Source organism: Vitis riparia, chromosome 1 (assembly GCF_004353265.1).
Source record: "Vitis riparia cultivar Riparia Gloire de Montpellier isolate 1030 chromosome 1, EGFV_Vit.rip_1.0, whole genome shotgun sequence".
NCBI lineage: Eukaryota > Viridiplantae > Streptophyta > Magnoliopsida > Vitales > Vitaceae > Vitis > Vitis riparia.
Genome location: NC_048431.1, coordinates 11306593 through 11327024, shown reverse-complemented (window position 1 = coordinate 11327024; position 20432 = coordinate 11306593). Strand labels below are relative to the sequence as shown.

Genomic DNA, 20432 nt, shown 5'->3' with positions numbered 1-20432 from the left:
TATATTTATTATTATTATTTTAAATATTTTTTATAGTAAAACCAAATAAAATCATTTTTTTTAATAATTTTTTTTCAGGAACCAAACACTGTTTAACAATTTTTTTTTTTAAAAATTCAATTCTATAACATTTTAAAAGAATCCAACTGAAAGTTAACTTTCAATTGGTGTCATAAAAAATGTCTCCGATTTAGAGTAGTTTCAAAACTTTCATATTTTATTAAATGTTTTTTTTTTTTTTAAATAAAAATGATACTTCTGTCCAAACTCCGGTCTTAATCAAAAGGGATGCTGCATTCACACCGGGTGGCATTCAGGATGTAGCGTGCAATCAAACGAATAATAATTACTTAAAGCTGAATTTGAAAAAATAAGTGTATGAGGAAAGGTTGAAATGGGAGGAGTTTTACATAAAGAAGAAAAGTATAACAGACATTATGGGTTGAGACCACCAATTCTGGAAAGGGATTAATTTCTCTTTCAAAAACATTTTTCCTTTTTAGTTGAATATATCCAATACATTTTCCTTATGTGTACACGATATATTCAATATGACAATCCATATGCATTTGAAAAAATCATCACAGTAGTGATTGTAAATCAAATCCTATCTAAATAGAGAATCATATGAATACATATGGAAAATAGCAGAGAGAATAAAAAGGAAGGATTCAATATTATTAATATTTTTCTTCTTTTGTTCCAGAAATATTAGCAAGATTTATTTTCAAAATATCAGAAATAGGAACAAGAATGGTCAACAATCCAGTAACGTCTTCCTGATTGATCCGATCGCAGCTTGTCCTAATTAATTATTAGAAGAGGCATTGAGTTTGGCCCTGGCTTCAAGGATCATGTTAGCAAACTCCAATAGCTCATCTTTGTCTGGCATCACATCCTTCACAGCACCATCCTCACAAAACTTGTTTGCCCATGCAGCCAGACCAGGCATCTTGTCTTCAACAAGCAGCTTTACGTCGTTCCTCTTCTCCGCCACATACACCCACCGCAAGAAGCACCCTAGAGCAATATCAACGTATCCAATTCGATCCCCGCTGAAGAAATCCTTACCTTTGCTGCACTTCCCAAACGCCTCCTCCAGTACCACTAACCCTTCACGTACTTGATCCAACGCCGCCTTTTTTGCCTCCGCTCCTTGAGCATTCGCTACCCCATTCAGCCATGGAAACCACTGCAACCATTTGAACAATATTATGATAATAATAATGAAAAAAAAAAATTAGAAAAGAAGAATTGCGAACCATGCCTTACTGAAATACACAGTTAGAGTGACTCAACAAGAAGAAATAGGCAAACCTTGTCGTCAATATAAGCAGCCCAGAAGCGGGCAACAGCGCGGTCGTAAGGGTCTGAGGGGAGGATGGAGGGAGCGGAGGACCAAGCCTCGTCGATGTACTGAACAATGGCGAGGGACTCGCATATGGGTTTGTCATGGTGGATGAGAACTGGGATTTTCTTGTGTACTGGGTTGGATTGGAGGAGGAGCTGGCTCTTGGCTAGCAGGTTCTCTTCGAGACACTCGTAGTCAATGGATTTGATGTTAAGGGCGATGTGGACTCGCAAGGCGAATGGGCTTGGCCACGCACCCAGTAGCTTCACGTCGCTCGTAGCCATGGCCGCCGCTGTCTGAGTCTCAAAGCAAACCAGCAGAGTCGTTGGAGAAACTCACAAAAAACACACAAGCTATATAAATCTGGAGTTAGAACTTGGGCCACCATGTGTGAATGCGTGAATATAAATAGGTATGAAAGGGGCTAGGTGTTGGATGCGGCAGTGTCGCCTACAATGAAGGAGATTGATGTAAAACGTCCATATAAAACCATCATGATGGAATCACAGTGGGATGCCACGAGGCCATACCAAATTGGACTTGGCCTTCTAAATTACCAATGTGGACAGAGAGACTAATTTGATAGAACACTGAGCATTATTATAAATAGAAAGTCAAAACTGTCATAATTGAAGAAGGATGTCAATCTAATTAAAAATAAGGACTTGGTGCATAGAGTAAGGATCCAAGAGATTAATTAATAGCAGGTATTGATTCGTCATGTTAAATGCTTGATCTAAGTAGAAGATAAACATAAAAATTCATTCTCAATGGGAAGTTAGTGAGAGAAAATGTAATTATTTATTTAAAAATAGTGGTATATATTATCATAAATAATCCCACAGCAATGTCAACTTGTGTTGAATAAGGCCTTGGTTCGGTCGGTCCAGGACGCCGGACCATAAATGAGGGAAAATATTTTCTTTTGACATGATGTAGGATTAAACCCCAAAGAGAGAAAATCTATCCGAGTTCTATATGTGCACCCACTTATCCTTTTACATCCTTTTAATGAAATTTTTTATTATATTAAAGAGAAAATTATCCATCAACTTATCATCCATAGAGGTCTTCCTCTTCGTGGATTTTTTATTTAAATAATAACCTTTTAAACAAATACTTTAAAAAATTCAATGCACTTGCATTATTTCCCAAACAAATAATGCTTACAAAAATTTAGGATATATTTGAAAATATTTTTTAAAATGGTTAATTAAAAATAGTTTTTGATAACAGTTATTAATGTTTTATAAAATAAAAGGTTTGGTTGGAAACTTTGAATGTTATTCAATTCATTAACTATGTTTTCATGTTTTTTTTTAAAATTAATTTTTATATGTAGTGTTTCATTTTTAATTATTCTTCATATTCGCATTATTAAAAATCTAGTTGAACTCAATTTATCTTGCATTGTTTTCCAAATTTAAAATATTACAAAATTTGAGAATATGTTTAGGAACATTTTTTTAAAATGATTTTCAAAAAACAGTTTTCAAATTCATGATGATTTTAAAAAATAATCTATAATGTTTCATAGAATAAAAATTCATGATGTTTTCAACTTTTTTCCTATGTTTTCAAATATTTTTTAAAAATAAATTTTATTTTTAGTGGTTTATTTTCAATTATTCTTCATATTTGTCATATTATTTTTTAAAATAATCCTCATAAAACAAATAAAAATAATGGAAAACAACTAAAATATGTTATCAATAAAACACCTTATTTTCTGTTTTTATGTACAAAAAATTGAATTGAGCCTTCGATTTTTTTTTTCCTAAAAATGTTTTTGAGAATTGTTAACAAATAAATCCCTAATTTTTCTATTTTCTATCCACGAAGCAAACCTCATTTGCTCTGATTTGTCAACCCTCTCTCACTCATATGTTCAAGCTGCATATGCCATAATATGTTCGTCCTTGAAATCAATTTTGAGGTGGAAACTACAATTGCATTTGTAATCATGCTACCCTATAATATATAAAGACCATTATTTTTTGTTTTTTTTTTCATCATAATAAGGGCACCCTTTAAAATTTTCATAACTCTATTTTCAATTTTATACGTAGATCCATTAGAGTCAAGTGTTCCTAAAGAAGTTAAATTTTTCTTCAACTCTCAAATATATCTTACATCAGTTATTATTTTTATAATGTCATGCATCTTGTATATTAATTCGAATTGAATTTATATCAACAACTTTGGAGGCTACGTTGTTTCCCATAAAAACATTCATATCATCTATAAGTTGGTAGGTACTATATCAATCCTTATTAGGAGACATAACATATGAGCACCTTGAATCAAAGATCCACTCATTATTGAGTTATCACCAACAGTAATTGAAGGGCCATTTGTAGCATCTAAATTTTCTTCTAAACTACCACATCACCAAGGTTAGAAGTTGTTTCATTTTCTTTTTCTTAATGTTTTGTATAATTTCTCACATAGTGTCATTCTCTGTTGCAATTGAAACATTTATTATTTCCCTTAGATCTTGAATAATCACTTTTTCAAATACAAACAATTTATAAGAAACTTTATTATATACAAACTTGTTAACTGCAACCATAGCTGGGGAGCTTAACCTATTTTGTAATCTTATAAAATACCTTATTACTTAAACACAATTGAAGAACATTATATGTTTTCTCTATAAGTTCATATTTATTTTCATCACACATCATTGTTGGTAGAATCTCTCAACCTTTGAGTTCTTTGGATAACCTCTATTGAACCAACAAAATATGCATCTTAATGTGCCATAAACTAAAATCATTTCTTCCATCAAACTTCTCAATTACCTCAAAATTTGTTGTCATTCCAAGCTAAGAACCTAAACTTTAATACTAGTTTATTGTGAAAAACAATGACAAAGAATAATAACAAAGAAGAAAATAAGAAAACAAAAATAGAAGGCACATTAAGCATACACCGATTTACATGATTTGACCTAAAGACTATATCCATGAAATGAAGATAAAGAAGAATTTTTGTTACTATTCAAGGAGATTATAGTCTTAGAACTCTTAAATCTCAAAACCCCAATTACATCACCTAAAATTAACTCAAAATAAAATTTGAGATAGTTTCCAACATAAACACTATAGGTAACAAAAAATAAACATAAAAAACAAAAGAAAAATAAAAAACTCCATTAAAACCAAATTCTAGGCTATGATTTTTGTGAGAGATGGAGAATTCTTTGATTATCGTGCATGCCAAGGTCCTTAGTAAAAGAAGCTGTGGCATATACATCTAGCGGGATTAAAGGTTGAAGCATGCATTCAGAAAAAGAAGAATAGTTACTTAAAGAACAACTTATACAAAGGAGGAAAGGTTGAAATGGGAGGAGGTGTTTTACAATAAAGAATAAAAATATAACGGTAATTAGGGGTTGAGACTTATGTGATTGCTTCTATGACAAATCTCAAAACCCAATTCTAAAAAGGGTTTGACATATTTTTATGAGTTTAGGACATTGGCAGCTTTATCACAACATCCAACTTTCTTGATTTTATGATAATTGTACGACAAATTTAAAATAATTTGTAAAATACTGTGGTAAAAAAAATATTTTCAAAACTACCGTCATTTTAGCCATATTAGCAAGGAACTAATTAAGGTAAGAGTTGCCACATAATTGACAAATGAATAAAAAGTTGTATCTTGAAGAAGACAATTTTTTTCTTGAAGAGATGGTTTCTAAAAATTCTTAAAAAATAAAAAATAAAATAAAATTCCAACCAAAAATTGCTTCTTGAAGAGACGATTTTGCTTAGAAAAAATCTTTAAAATGTTTAAAAAGAAAATTCATTTCTTAAAAATATGATTTCTTTTAAAAAAAAAACAAATGTTTTCTCCAAAAAAAATACAATGCTAAATTCATCTCTTACATATTTTCTTATTTTTAATAACATTTTTAATTGGTAATGTCTTTTAATAATAATATTATAATAAATATTTGTATTATAAAATTAATTAATTTTATATACTAAATTCATTATATAAAAATAATTATAACTATTATAGATATATTATTTATAAATAATAATAATTATAAAAGTATAAATTATGATCACCATCTCATATTAAAAAAAAATATTTTATATTAAATTAGATATTGATTAAAAAAATATTTTGGTCTTAATCTTAAATTTGATCTTTAAATTAATTTAATTAATTATTATTAAAAATAGAAATTAATTTAGTTTTATTCTCTTTTGTTCTTTCTATAATAAATAATTAATATTTTTTAAAACTTTATTTATTACCTTTTTACTCATTTCACTTTCACATTACTTCTTAATATTCTTTTATGTAATTTTTAGTTGAATTACAATTATTTTCAATCAATTTAGAATCTTAAACATAAATAAAATTTAAATTTTATTATAAGTGATTTCCTTACATTAAGTTAAATTATATTTAACTTGTTATAGAAATTGTTTAAAATTTTGAAAAATTAAAAATAAAATGTTTTAAATAAATTATGGATTTTTTTTTTAGTTTTAAAAAATAAATCTATTATAAATTTTATTTTATTTGAGTTTTTTTAAAAATAAATTTATTATCTATTTCTTTTTCTAGTGTATTGAATTATTTTTTTTAATGAATAATTTTATTTTATTTTTAATTTTTAAATTAATTTTATCAAAAAACTTTAAAATTAAAAATATTTATATTTTAAGTTAAATTAATCGTAAAAGGAATAAAAATATAGAAAAATGAATTCATTTCTTATATTTATATTTAATTGATACAAATTAATATTCAATATTAAAAGATTTTTTTAATTATTATTCAATTTAAAATAAAATATTAATTATTTTGTATATTAAAATTTGTATTTATTATTTATAAATGATAAATAAATAAGGTAATTTGACAAAAATAAAATAAGGTAATTTGTATAATAAAATTTGTATTTATTATTTATAAATGATAAATGATAAATAAATGATAAAGAAGTAAGCTCTTTGCTCTTTTTTTAATATTTGTTTAAAAATAATATAATACACTTAAAATTAGTAATGGTTAATCATTTTTAATTAGGAAAAAAATCAAGGGAAATAAATATTTAATTTTAAATTATTCCAATAATGGTTAGTAATTTTTTATTAGGAAAAAAAATTAAGGGAAATAAATATTTAATTTTAAATTATTCCAATAATGGTTAATAATTTTTTATTAGGAAAAAAAAATTAAGGGAAATAAAATAATTAAATTTTAAATTATTTCAAATTTTATTTATTTGAATTAAAAAAATCTATTTTTATTAAGAAAAATTGAGGGAAATAAAATATTCAATTTTTAATTATTCAAAAATAAAATTATCTAAATTTTTAGTATGATAGGTTTCAAAGGGATTGTTCAAATAAAGAAAGACTAACCAGAAAAACAAGGAAAACGTTTTCTTTCTTTTTTTTTTTTTTTAAAAAAAAAAAAAAACCTAAATCCAACTTATAACAACTTTACAATTTCAATACATTATATTATGAACATAAAACACCAATAACATATATTGATATGTTTAATCCTAAATAATCAATTGTTTTGAATACTAAAGAATCAAAGATTATCTAGCATCATGAATATAAGAAATCAATAATCTTGTCCATAAAAATACTTCATACATCCCAACAATCAATAAGTATCAATCAAATAACTTGTATGGATATATATCTAATCCTAAACAATCAAATGTTTTCAATACTAATTAAAGGATCAAAGATCAACTACCATCATGAATATAGAAAAACCAATAATCTTGTTTATATGAATATATACTAACAAACCAACAAGCATCGAACAACTAAAAAAATATCAACCAATAGTATTAATATGTTCAATCCTAAACAATCAAATGTCTTCAAATACCAAATGATCAAATATCAACTACTATCATGAATACAAAAAAAAACTAATACCTTATCCATATAAATAAAGTAACAAACCAACAAACATTCTAACCACCAACAAATTTACAAAATTAAAATTCAACATTATTAATGGTAACTTCAGTGCTAACAAACTACATATCAACCTATGTCATCAATATAAATAATCTAATAACCAACAAAATATTAACATGCATGCATCATCAATACAAATAAATCAACAAAAAACAAAAAAAATCAATGTGTTATCAATATATGTTCAATGAAAGATATAAAAGTTGTCAATGTGTGCTCTATGAAGGAGGCTTCTTCCATTGTTGTGGACATTGGTATTAATTGGAGCAAAAAAAAATGTGCTCTAATAGCACATATATGATATGATATATACAACATAAAAGACTCAAATTATTCAAGTTAACTTGAATTGGTGCTAAGGTTCTAGTTATGGATTTAACATATATTTTGAGCTTAATTTCAAGTTCAAAAGAGAAAAAAAATACAAGTTACAAGTGTCAAGTTCAACTAAGGAAGATGAATGAGTTAAATATGCATGAATGAGAGACTTGAGACTTGTGAACCTTGAGGAATCCAAACAACAGTGAAATGAGTGATTCATGAGCATGAAATATTAGGAATGAATATTATGGAGAGAGTTAGAGAGCAAGAAGCCATGAAGGAAGAAGTTTTGAGGTCTCATTTCAAAGTTAAAATGAAGATTCAACTCAAACAAAAGTAGTTATAGCACATTTGACTTCGCATTGAATTCTATACCACTTCTTGGAAGGCATTTAAGGCAAGCTACATATCTTTCCAAACTCAAGAAGTTAGGAGTTCAACGTTTCAAATGGTGCACAAATCATAGTTGAAACGATGACAATATAAAATTTTCACTACTAACAACACTTTGGGTTATGAGTTTTCATATTCAACTCATAAGTCACTTAAATATATTGTTTAAATATAAATAAAATTAAACCAAATGTTTGACTTGATTATAAAAAAAAAAAAATACAAAGAAAAAGAATAATGTATCGTTACCAAAATATTTGTATCCTTAAGTGGTATTAAAGAAATGCATTCTACTTATGATTCATTATTATTATTAAGAAGATATACAATAATATATCTTATTAAATATGTCTAAAAATTTATTTTATGTACTTACACTTTTCAAGAATCTTGTTATAGATGAATGAGAATATAATGAAAATTTGATTTTAGTGTACAATAATATAAAAGTTTAAGAAAAAAGAAAGTTTAATGAAGATTAATCCCTATTGATTCATATATTTTAAAAGGTTAAAAACAAAAAAATTAACTCAAAACATACAATCAAATTTAAAAAATGAATAGTATTAGGATAAAAAAAAAAGAGGAAATATTAAAAGGAAAAAATTCACAAGACAAAAAAAAAAAAAAAATCTAAAAGTAAACTAATAGTTTTTGTAATGCTCCAAAGAATATGTATTATCTGGAATGTTAAGGTAAAGAGATATGAGAGAAATGTAAAAACATGAAATAAATTTTAAAAAAAAACTTTACTATTGAAAGTAAAATCTCTCCATAAAATAATTTTATAAAAGAAGTTGGGACTCATTAATTTGAAAAAATATAGAAAAAAGAATTTCAAATTTTATAAATCAGTTTTATCTTGATCCATTTAAAAATATTTTAAAATCTATATATTTTTTTCATAAATTAGATAATTATCTTTCAAAATGAATTTTTATTTGTTATGTTAATAACACTAATTAACAAGTAGACAATTGGATGCTTAATTATAAAGAACTAATTTTTGTTTTAGTTCTTTTTTTTTTTTTTTTAAATAACTGTACGACATGATTTAGAATTTTTTTTCCCTATAGAAACAAACGTCCTTAATAATATTGAATAACAACAAAATAAGAAATTTTAAAAATTAAAACTAAAATATTAAAAATTAAATATAATTAAAATAAAAAAAACTTAACAAATAAAAAATAAAATATTGATTCTCATTGTATTTCTAATCTCTTTTTTTATATCCATATTTTCAATTAGTGTACTTTATAAGCAAAGTGAAAGTCAATATTTTATTTTCATATTTTTAGCTTTAATTTTTTTTTTTTTAAAAAAAATAAATTAAATTTATTATTTTATTGTTGGTGTCAACCAACAAAATTTTTTATTCAGTTCTATGAAAAAAGATAAGAAGATGAGAGGATTTATATAATAAAAAATATAAAATTATTATCACAGGAGGATCTCAAGAATTTTTTCACAATGATTTGTACCTTTAATTATACAATAAAAATTTATAATATATTTATTTGTAAGATACTTTTATAACATAAAATGATAAATTAATTTTTGATAGTTTTATTTAATTTTATCAAGTAAAAGATGATTTAAAGAAATAATTATCTAATTTATGAAAAAGTGTATGTATTTTAAAATAAATTTAAATTGATGAAAATAAAACTGATTTAAAAATTTTGGGTTATGTTTTTCTAAATATAAATTAATTTGATCATGTTTATCTAGATTATCTTTAATTTAAATATAAATTAATCTTTTAACTCATTATAAATATCATATATATATATATATATATATATATATATATATTATCCAAATAAGAAAACATGTAAGAGACAAATTTAGATTGTATTTTTTTTGGGCAAAACAATTTTTTTTTTTTTTTTTTAAAGAAAGCATTTCTTTAAGGATTTTATTTTTTTAGATTGAAGAGACAATTTTGGTCTTTAGCAATTTTTATATTTTTTTCAAAGTGGTCTCTTGAAGAGACAATTGTGGTTGGATTTTTTTTTTTTTTTTTTTTGAAGATTTTTAGAAATTGTCTCTTTAAAGACTATTTTTGCTTATAATTTTTCATTTTTTTTATTTAAAGAAACTGTCCCTTCAAACCAGTATTCATTTGAAATTAAGTGGCAATTAGTACCATAGAAGAAATTGCAATATAAAAAGGAAGGGATCAATATTGTTATTGTGGCAAACCAGATTTCCTCATTCTAACAAGACGTTTCTTCTTTGGTAATTCCATAAACAATAACAACATTTATTTTCAAAATAACAGAAAATGAAGCAAAAGGTGTCACCAATCCAGTAGCGTATTCCTGATTGATCTGATCACAACTTTTCCTAATTAATTGTTATGAGGGGCATTGGTGTTGGCCTTGGTTCAAAGTCGTGGTATTGGTCACTGACTCGGAGGGTCTCGAGGTGTATCAGTCTCAGTGTATCGGTTTGGTATCGGGCGATACGTAAAATAAGCTAATTAGAAAATTCAAAAAATATAAAAATATTATGTAAATCATCAGAAAACATATACAATTAAATAAGCTCAAAAATTAATAAAATAAAATTGTCTCACATTTAACATTATTTAAATAGTTATAAAAGTATCTGCTCAAAGTTATTTATGATAATGCTAATAAAAGAAAGTTATTTTATTTCAAATATAATAACATTTTTACTAACAAACATACAATACAATAATCAATTCCATGTTGAATGACGAGGGGATTCAAAATCATCATCATCAGTCCTACGACGAGTATACAAATTAGGGTGGCAATTCCCGTAGTGAGGATATGGTTGAAAGAGTTGTTCATAACTCGAATATGTTAGGTGAGATGATTGGCTTGATGATCCATAATCAGGAAAATATGGTTTCGAAGGCTGCTCGGAATCAACACCATATTGATAGTATCCAAAACCTCGATAAGCAATGCTACTGCTACTAGAAAATTGATCATATCCATATGAGTCATTAGCTTGTGTTCCAGTATTTGAATATCCCTCTGGATGCATCATTGGAAATCGATCAAAATCATTTCTACTAAAAGTACTAGAAGAGCTATCACGATCTCTAAAGTTGTGATATGATCTATCATCTACCCCTCTGAAATACAGCCTTGATCCTATACCCAAATTTTGTAAGTGCTCATTAATACAGTGATAATTTGATCTATGATAATCATGCCCACTAAAATAATCATCATCGCTAGGAAATGTAGTTAGTTTTTCCAAATGCTTTCGTTGTTCCCATATTCCTGGTCGATATCCATGATTTATATCTTGTGTGGCATAGTAATTTTCACCTCTTTGTGCCCATGACATGCTAGGATATACTTGACTAACATAACCGCCCCCAATGCTACCATCTCCTCTAGTACCCTCACTAGTGCCACCAACTCTTCTATTGCCCCCATTAGTGCTACCACCTCGCCTACTGCCCCCATTGTCACCATCATCACTACTAGAACTTGAAGAAATTGTTCTAGAAGCCTTACCTTTATGATAGGAATCAACATCTCTTTCTCTACTTTCTTCATTAGTGGGAAGACCTCTATCCAACCAATCCAAATTATCTGATGATAAAATAGGCTCCTCTCCTTCTCGTATCCACTCATCTAATATATCATCATCATTAAAGATATGATTCAGATCAATTGGATTGTATAAATCTTCATTGCTTTGCTCTTGCATCAAATTCTTAACTCGAAGTCGCATATTGTAGTGCACATATACTAACTTATGCAACTTTTTCATTGCCAAATGGTTGCGCAACTTTGTGTGAATCAATGACCATATACTCCAATTTCTTTCACAACCTGATGAAGAACAAGTTTGGCTTAAAATTTTAACAGCAATCTTTTGTAGATGTGGACCTTTATTGTTATAGTTGTTCCACCATTCGGCTATAATAAAGAAAATGCATACTTATTAATCACTATGATATATTTAACAAAAAATGATGATAATTTCTTATGACGTAAATGTATTGAGTACCTGGAAGAAATTGATTTATTGCTTTTTTTGTAAGTGCACTTCCAAGTTCTCCTTGGCCGTCAACAAATAATTTCACCTACATCATTAACAATTTTTTTTTTTTTTGTTAATGCACATTACATATACAAAATGCATTATATAAAGGTCACAAACTATTATTATACCTCATTAATAACTTTTGCTTGTCTATCCAAATCTGGCTTTAATATCTTGATAACCTTCTTTAATCCAACTTTAATTTTCAGATGGTTGGAGAAATGCTTTGAATATTGGAACATTGGATTTAAAAAATATGCTGGCATAAGTTAAATAAAGATCAGTTTATAACAATTTGTACTTGAAATAAAAAATAAAAAATGTATAAAGAATTTTTTTATTACCTGCAACATGCAAATGTCTGTGCAATTGACCTTCCCACCTTCTATCAATGTCTTCCCAATACTTTTCCCATTGCTTGACCAATGCCTTGATAGCCAATTTAGCTCTATCCATTGCTTCATAAATGATTGATCGTGTGACCTTTTTATCTTGATCAACCAATTTCAATACTTTGACGAGAGGTTCCATGATGGTTTGAACTTCCCCTGTCTTCTTCCAAAATCGATCAGTTAAGATAAGATTGGATATCTTATCTCTTAGACTTTTTCTACTCCTATCTTTATTGAATTCATGTCACTCATTTGTTGTGCACATTCTCTTCAAATCAACCTCATAACGTATAAGACTCTCAAATGAAATGAATTTAGTGGCAAAATGGGTTATTCCTAGCCTTAACAGCTCTCTATCATTGGTGAACACTTTCATCAAATTCACTACTTTCAAGCTATTATAAATAAATCCTGTGATCATCTTAGCTTGATCTAATGTCTCCTTAATCTGTTTCATGCTTGCAATATCTTCAAGCATTAAATCAATATAGTGGGCTGCACAAGGAGACCAAAACAAATGCTTCCGCTTCTCCATCAACAACATATCGGTTGCTTTAAAACTTGCCTCATTATCAGTGACTATTTGAACAACATTTTCCTCCCCAATTTCCTCTACAACTTTATCCATAAGGGAAAAGATGTAGTCTGCTGTCTTAGGTAAGTTGGTAGTGTTAAATGAAGAATGGTATATCATACTTCTATCACAATAAATCATGAAATTGATGATAGACTTTCTAGTCCTAGAACTCCAACCATCACACATGATTGTGCACCCATATATAGGTCATTTAGCCTTCAATGTTGTTATGTATGCCTCAAACTCTTGCACCTCATTTTCCATTATGTATTTCTAAGTTGGTATCCCGTGGGACCTTTGATGCATGGACCTGCTTCTGCTATGGTATCAATCATTGATTGATAGTAAGGCCCACTGTCAACTGCATTAAAGGGTATTGCATTAAAAAGAAAGAATTTAGAAATAACTTTACCCACTTTCTTCACGCATTCAGTAGAAAACAAACTTTTTATTGATTTCTGCTTTGATGGGAACATGTAGGGATCAATTCCTTTTGAAGGTATGCTAGCTCTTTCTCTTACACAGAAGCTACGCGTTAGTCCGTGTTTAATCCTAGCATTAGAAGGTTGTAAGGAACTACCACCCTTCTGATGCTCTTGTCCACTCTCTTAAAAAATTCAACGACTTTCTTTCATTACTTGTTTCATTTGTCTTCTTTCAAAATTAGCCATAGCAACTTCCTCAATTTCATCATCAGAAGCACCCTCATCAATTTCATAGAAATTTTCTCTATTTAAGGAACTCAAAAGTCGTTTTTTTTTTTTCTTTAACTGTGCTTTTTCTTTTGAAGTATCAGACATATGTTGTTTAACACTATGTGACACTTCTACCGATACACGTGGACATCCTTCCACTTGTCCGGATATATGTGCGATGTGTTGCTTTAATCTTGTTATACCGTCATGTATAACTTTCTCATAATATTTACACTTTGTGGTTCTTCTACTACCACCAACAGGTTCTACATGCTCCCAACCAATATCATGTTTTGAAGCCATTTTGAAATTTTAACATAATCATGTATAAAAGGAAAACAACTTACTTTTCAAATTAAATATATATAAACACATTTAGATAAGAATTATAATATTCAATTTTCCACTCACTTATATGTTTCATATTGTTACCATATAAAAATAAATTCTACTAAAAAAACAATAAACACGATCTCACCTAAGTTCATCATCTTTTGTATTCCACTTATTTATATGTTTTTTTAATTAAAATAAATAATAGTTAAATAAATGAATATTTTTATAAAAAAAATCTTTTAAAAAAGTTTGTTTTGATAATTATTGATTTCCTATTGTAATTTAATTGTATAATATTATAAAATAAAAAATCTACATAATATAATGAAGTAAAATTGATTCAAATATAAATGTAAATGCATACCCTTTATTCCGTATTATTAAATCATTTATGATTATTTGAAAAAAAAATTAAATAATTATTAATTTTCTAATGTAATTTAATTTTGCAATATTATAAGATAAAAATATAAATTAAAAATACAATATTTATACCATATAAAGTTTACCATATAAATGTACTTTATATTTCTATACCATACAAAAATAATTTAGTGAACCAATTTATTGTTTTGATAATTATTGATTTCCTATTGTAATTTAATTGTAGAATATTATAAAATAAAAAATCTACATGATATAATGAAGTAAGATTAATTCAAATATAAATGTAATTTACCATGTAAATGTCATACCCTTCATTCCATATTATTAAATCATTTATGATTATTTGAAAAAAAAATTAAATAATTATTAATTTTCTAATGTAATTTAATTTTGCAATATAGTATTAATGTAATTGAGTAATAGGGAATTTTTTTGTCACTAATATAATGTAAATTTATTTATACGAATATAAAATTGAGTGATATTTTTAAAGTATTCAATACAATTTCTTATACATTATATTTTGTAGCATTATACAAAATTTTATATAAAATATATAACATTTATTCAACCAGGCAATGTAACATTTCAGAGCTCATGATATCACTCAATAATAATATTATAAAAGATTTTGATGATAATTTTACTCAATACTATTTGACTAATTATATGTCAAATGTCAAATTTTCTCCTTATTAATTTAAAAAAAAAATATTATTAGCATAAAAAATAAAGCAGACAACTAGGAAAAGAAAATTAATTTATTTTAATATCTTGTATGATAAGATGCTTTGAAATTATGTTGTAACATTGGTGATTACCGTTAGTGAGTAACTACTAGGCAATTCTAATTCAAACGAAAGATCGAGTATTAAAATTATCTTGAGATTTACTCAATTTATTAAAACCTAATTAGTTAAAAATGATGAAAATAATCCTTATATTTGAAGAGTAACTCATTTATATATATATATATATATATATATAGATATATATATATATATATATATATATATATATATATATATATATATATATATATATATATATTATATATATATATATAAATACCCTTGATTATTTTAAGTATTTACATGAATGCTTTAAAAGAAATAATTATTTTTATAAGAAAAAAAATGAGAGTGTTTTTTTAAAATGATGCCAAAAAAATAATGAAGGGTTAGATTTCCAAAATTGGGTTTTCAATAACCTTTTTAATTAAATAAGTCATTTACTAATGCTATATTTGGTTTATGAATATTAGAGGGAAAAAAAGAAAGAAAACTAAACAAATTTAAGGTTAATAACTTATTTTTGTATGGCTCTTTTAATTCATTTTATTTATTTATTTTTCTATATAAAGATTATATAATTTAAAAATATATAAATGTTTAGCTAATTTTTAATTGCAGTTGATTCTCTTTTATATTTTTTATGATAAAAATAGTGAAATAAATAAATAAAATTTTCTTAATAATTTTTCGGGAATCAAATATAACCTAAATGAAGGGTTAATATCTATTACAAACAAGTACTTATAATTTTTTTACTCATATATGGAAAATTAGATTATACCATAGTTGAAGAATATAAAACAAAAATCAAAGACCATTCAACCAAAGACAAATAGATCACATCTCAAGGATGGTCAATCACCCAACTGGGCTAAAATGAATTTTGATTAGTCACTTAATAAATAAATTAGTATTTAATGTCACTTGTCATTGTATAAAATAAAAAATAATCATTGATTTTATTAAGAGTATTGAGAAATTGATAAAATGTATAATTTAATGGTGAAAATAATTTTAAAATATTAAAGATATTCATTTATGTTTTCTCATTTATGTGATGGATGAAAGTCAATCAAATTAATTGGCACCTAAAAACAAAAATGTTATAACCATCCAATATTTGAAAAGGAATGATAGATTATATATAGCAACAATAAAGTGTTAAACCGTATATAGAGGAGTATATATATACTCACATGCTTCATTAAGTACAACTATATAGCAAAAAGGGGGAATTACCTTTATTAGTTATTACATGCTGGTTTGAAATCCTTGCCCTCTATCTTCTTCCCCAACACCACGAAGATCGATCTGCAACCTTGCTATCTTCCCCAACACACCACGAAGACCATGAAGACCGATCTGTAGCCTTGCTATCTTCTTCCCCAACACACCATGAATACCACAATCTGTAGCCTCTCAAACTATCGGACCTTCCCACTACTACCATACAACCATGATTTGCTACTTTCCCATCGGCAACACACCAAAGACGAAGATTCTACACTTTGACAATGGTGGATTTAGGGTTAAGTAAGTTATTTTTCAATCGAGGCTCTTTTTAAAGGCTTTTGAAAGGGTCACGGGTTTGTTTCAAATTTTCACAGGTTTGTTTCAAATTTTCACGGGTTTTCTTTTGTAAAGGAATCTCTAATTTCTCTGAAAAATTTATTCTTGTTGTGATGGATTTCTTTTGCAGGGAATCTGTTGATTGGTTTTTTTTTTTTTTTTCGAGTTGACCGAGTTAACTCGTAATATCGGTCGAGTCATCCGAGTCCAACCGATTCAAGGCCGAGTCTAGGTATAAATTGTATATGGTATCAGACTTGTCACAGTCGGCGTCGAGACGTATATGACTCGGTCGAGTCGTACCGGACTCGGCCGATTTTTTGAACTGTACAACATACTCCAAAATCTTATCGTTTGTCTAGCATGACATCTTTCATAGCACCATCCTCACAAAACTTCTTAGTCCATGCTGCTAGACCAAGCATCTTATCTTCATCAAGTAGCTTTACATTCGTTCATCTTCTCCATCACATTCACCCACCTTAACAAGCTCCCTAGGGCAATATCAACATATCCAATCTGATCCCTGCCGAAGAAATCCATACATTTGCTACACTTCCCAAACTCCTCATCCAGTACCATTAATCCCTCACATACTTGATCCAACGCCGTCTCTTTTACCTCCGCTCCTTGAATCTTCCATACCCCAAATATCACTGAAAACAATAGCATCCATTTGAACCATACTATAGTCAAACAAGAGGAATTGCATGCCCTATTGAAATACATAATTGGAGTGATTCTACATGAAGAATTAGGCAAACCTTGTCGTCAATATAAGCAGCCCAAAAGCGGGCAACAACGTGGTTGTAAGGGTCTGAGGAGAGGATAGAGGGAGCAGAGGATCAAGCCTTGTCGATATACTGAACAATGACAAGGGACTCACATATGGGTTTGTCATAGTGAATGAGAACTGGGACTTTCTTGTGGACTGGGTTGGATTGGAGGAAAAGTTGGCTCTTGGCTCACAGGTTCTCTTCCAATAACTCGTACTTAATGGATTTGATGTTGAGGGTTGTGGGGGGCTTCCCTACATGTGTCCATCCCAGACTCAAGACCTTTTGACTGACCAAGACAAATATATAACTCGTCTGGACCAAGATAAACTCCGTTTGACACTAGAAGTAACCCGTTTGGGATCACTTCGTCTGGACCAAAATAAGCTCCGTGTAGTACTAGAAGTGGGAAGTTTTCTTTTTTCCATAATGCTAGACGGAATGGACATACCAAGTTGGTTGGACCTTTTAGACAGGCAAATCAATTCAGTCCAAGTCCTCAGGATTTCTGACATGTATGGTTAACCATGCCAAATGTTCGAGCGACGGACTAGACGCCTGATGTCTAAGCGTCGACCTAGACGCATGATGTCTGAGCACTGGCCTAGACGCATAATGTTTGAGTGTTGGACTAGACGCTTGATGTTTGACCGCTGGACTAAACTCCTGATGTTTGAGTGACAAACTAAATGTCATTTATACCCAAAAATCAATGTCAATTAATTGTTACACAAAATACCATACATTGGCAAGCTAAATGGATAATCAGCTACATGGTCAAAGATTTCGGCACGATAGTCAGCAAAAGGCACCAATCAGCAACCCTTACTTAATGTGATTGCCCAATCCACGCAGCAGTGATGGTGTTGACCGTATTATCAAGGCTCGATTTCCACCAAGCAATCATCATTACAAGAAAGGTTAGAGTATATAATTAGCGTTATAATGACGATGTCATCTGCTCTATATAAATCCCTTAAGAAGCACCAATACGGTACACACGCTCATTCTCTCCCACAAAAAATAGTTAGAATTATCCTTGTTGATTTCTTACTTAAGTTTCGGAGGGGCGTGCCCAAACCACCTGTTCGGACATCCTTCTGTTCAAGGAAGAAGTTTGTCTGACTTCAGTGAAGGTGGACGAACTTGAATTCAATTGGCTCAACACCAACAAGGGTGATACAAACTCACAAGGCGAATGGACTTGGCCACGCACCTAATAGCTTCATGTCGCTTGTAGCCATAGCCACAGTCTGAGTCTCAAAAAGCAAACCAGCAGTGTCGTTAGAAACTACAACAAAAAAACACAAGCTATGTAAACGTAGAGTTGGAACTCAGGTCGCCATGTAAGGGTGAATGTGTGAATATATAAATGGGAATGAAAGTGGCTGTCGGTTGGCAGCGTCGCCTACAATGACGTAGATTGGTGTAAAATTCTTCATATAAAATCAACATGACATAGCCATGAGAGATGCCACGGGGCATACCAAATTGGACTTGGAATTCTAAATTATTGGTCTTTTATAGACTTTATTTTCAACATATATAAAACAATAACAACAAGCCTACAATCATCTTAAAGATCAACAAGAAGATCAAAAGTACAACCTTAGACCCACACTTGTCTAAAACCAGCAATAACCAATGTAGAGTGATAAAGAAAACAGAGACATGGAGCTCATACTTACGTTTTGATCCTCTTTCCAAACAAGTGTCTATTTGGATTTGAGCTAGATGTGTCCACTCTTAGAAGCCAACAAGGAAAGCTTAGGAACTCCACCCACTCTAGTTTGCAACCCTTATTTGTTTTTCTTTTCTCCAGTTTCTGCTTGCTTAGCACAAACCCACCAAAAACGAATCCTCACTACTCTTTCATCTCACCAAGCAAAACCCACCAGAAAAATCAAAATGCCCCTCCTTTCATGTCATCAACAGTTTCTATCTTTTGGTCCTCCTTTGTTTTTGGTCTAGCTCTCTTTATTTTCTCCCTCTTTCTCAACTATCTCTGGTTCCTCCAAACTCTCATGAACACTTATTCATCTTTCTCTACAACTCACTCTGGTTCATCTCTAAAAAAAAATTAACTCTCTCCTATACTCATAGCTATCTCTCTTTTCTCACGAACACTCAACCCAAAATCCCTCATTTTCTTTGTGTTTTTTTTTCCTCTAATGATGCCTCCCTCACCCCTTCACTTTTCACTCGGAATCTCCATTTGTAGTTCCTCTTCTTCTCCTCCCTTCCTCTAGGAATCTCACCTGAACTCCTAACCACCACACCATGCCCAAGACAATAGTGTCCTGTGCCACGTGTCTCTCGTAGCTTACCCTCTTCAGAGATTGTCTCCCACTTTCCTAAAAAAAACTGTCTCTAAAAAGTGGGGGAAAAGCCTCATAAAGGCCAAAAACAACCAAAAAAAACAAAGAAAATAGACGGCCAAGATGAGGACATGTGTCCTCATCCCAACCAAACAGCCCAAAAGAGCTTTAATGCTCTAAAAACACACTCTAAAATAACCAATCCTAACATGCCTTCAATAATCATGCTCGGATCCAAATCAATCCTCTAATGGTCTCCCAAAATGTAGCTCAAAAAATCGATAATGAGCTAAGTAGACGCAAACCACTAAAAGACCATGAAAAATTGAGCAAAAAGGGATTCTAAACACGTGTTGAAAACGAGCAAAGTGTGAGGAAAAATGACAATAAAAATATGTGTGCGATGAACAAAATAGAGAGTCTACAATTTTATTTTAATTTATTTTTTATTTTTCAAGGTTGTACTCCTAAGTTGAACCCTTAAGAAAGTCCTATCGAAACACACAA

The 20432-nt window shown here is 28.9% G+C and overlaps 1 protein-coding gene and 1 pseudogene across 1 annotated transcript; both read right to left on the bottom strand.

The window, feature by feature from the left end:
- Window positions 1-634: 634 nt before the first annotated feature.
- LOC117922110 (glutathione S-transferase U17-like) lies at window positions 635-1702 on the bottom strand. Its single transcript, XM_034840136.1, has 2 exons — window positions 1318-1702; window positions 635-1192 (listed from the first exon to the last, which is right to left on the bottom strand). The coding sequence occupies exons 1-2, from the start codon at window positions 1633-1635 to the stop codon at window positions 809-811; spliced, it is 702 nt and encodes a 233-aa protein (XP_034696027.1). The 5' UTR covers window positions 1636-1702; the 3' UTR covers window positions 635-808.
- A 15476-nt stretch (window positions 1703-17178) lies between these two features.
- LOC117920154 lies at window positions 17179-18851 on the bottom strand (annotated as a pseudogene).
- Between the last annotated feature and the right edge of the window lie 1581 nt (window positions 18852-20432).

Coding starts and splice junctions, on each gene's coding strand:
- LOC117922110 (XM_034840136.1), bottom strand. CDS start 1,635: ATGGCTACGAGCGACGTGAAGCTACTGGGTGCGTGGCCAAGCCCATTC. Junction 1,193..1,317: donor CTGCTTATATTGACGACAAG/GTTTGCCTATTT, acceptor AAATGGTTGCAG/TGGTTTCCATGGCTGAATGG.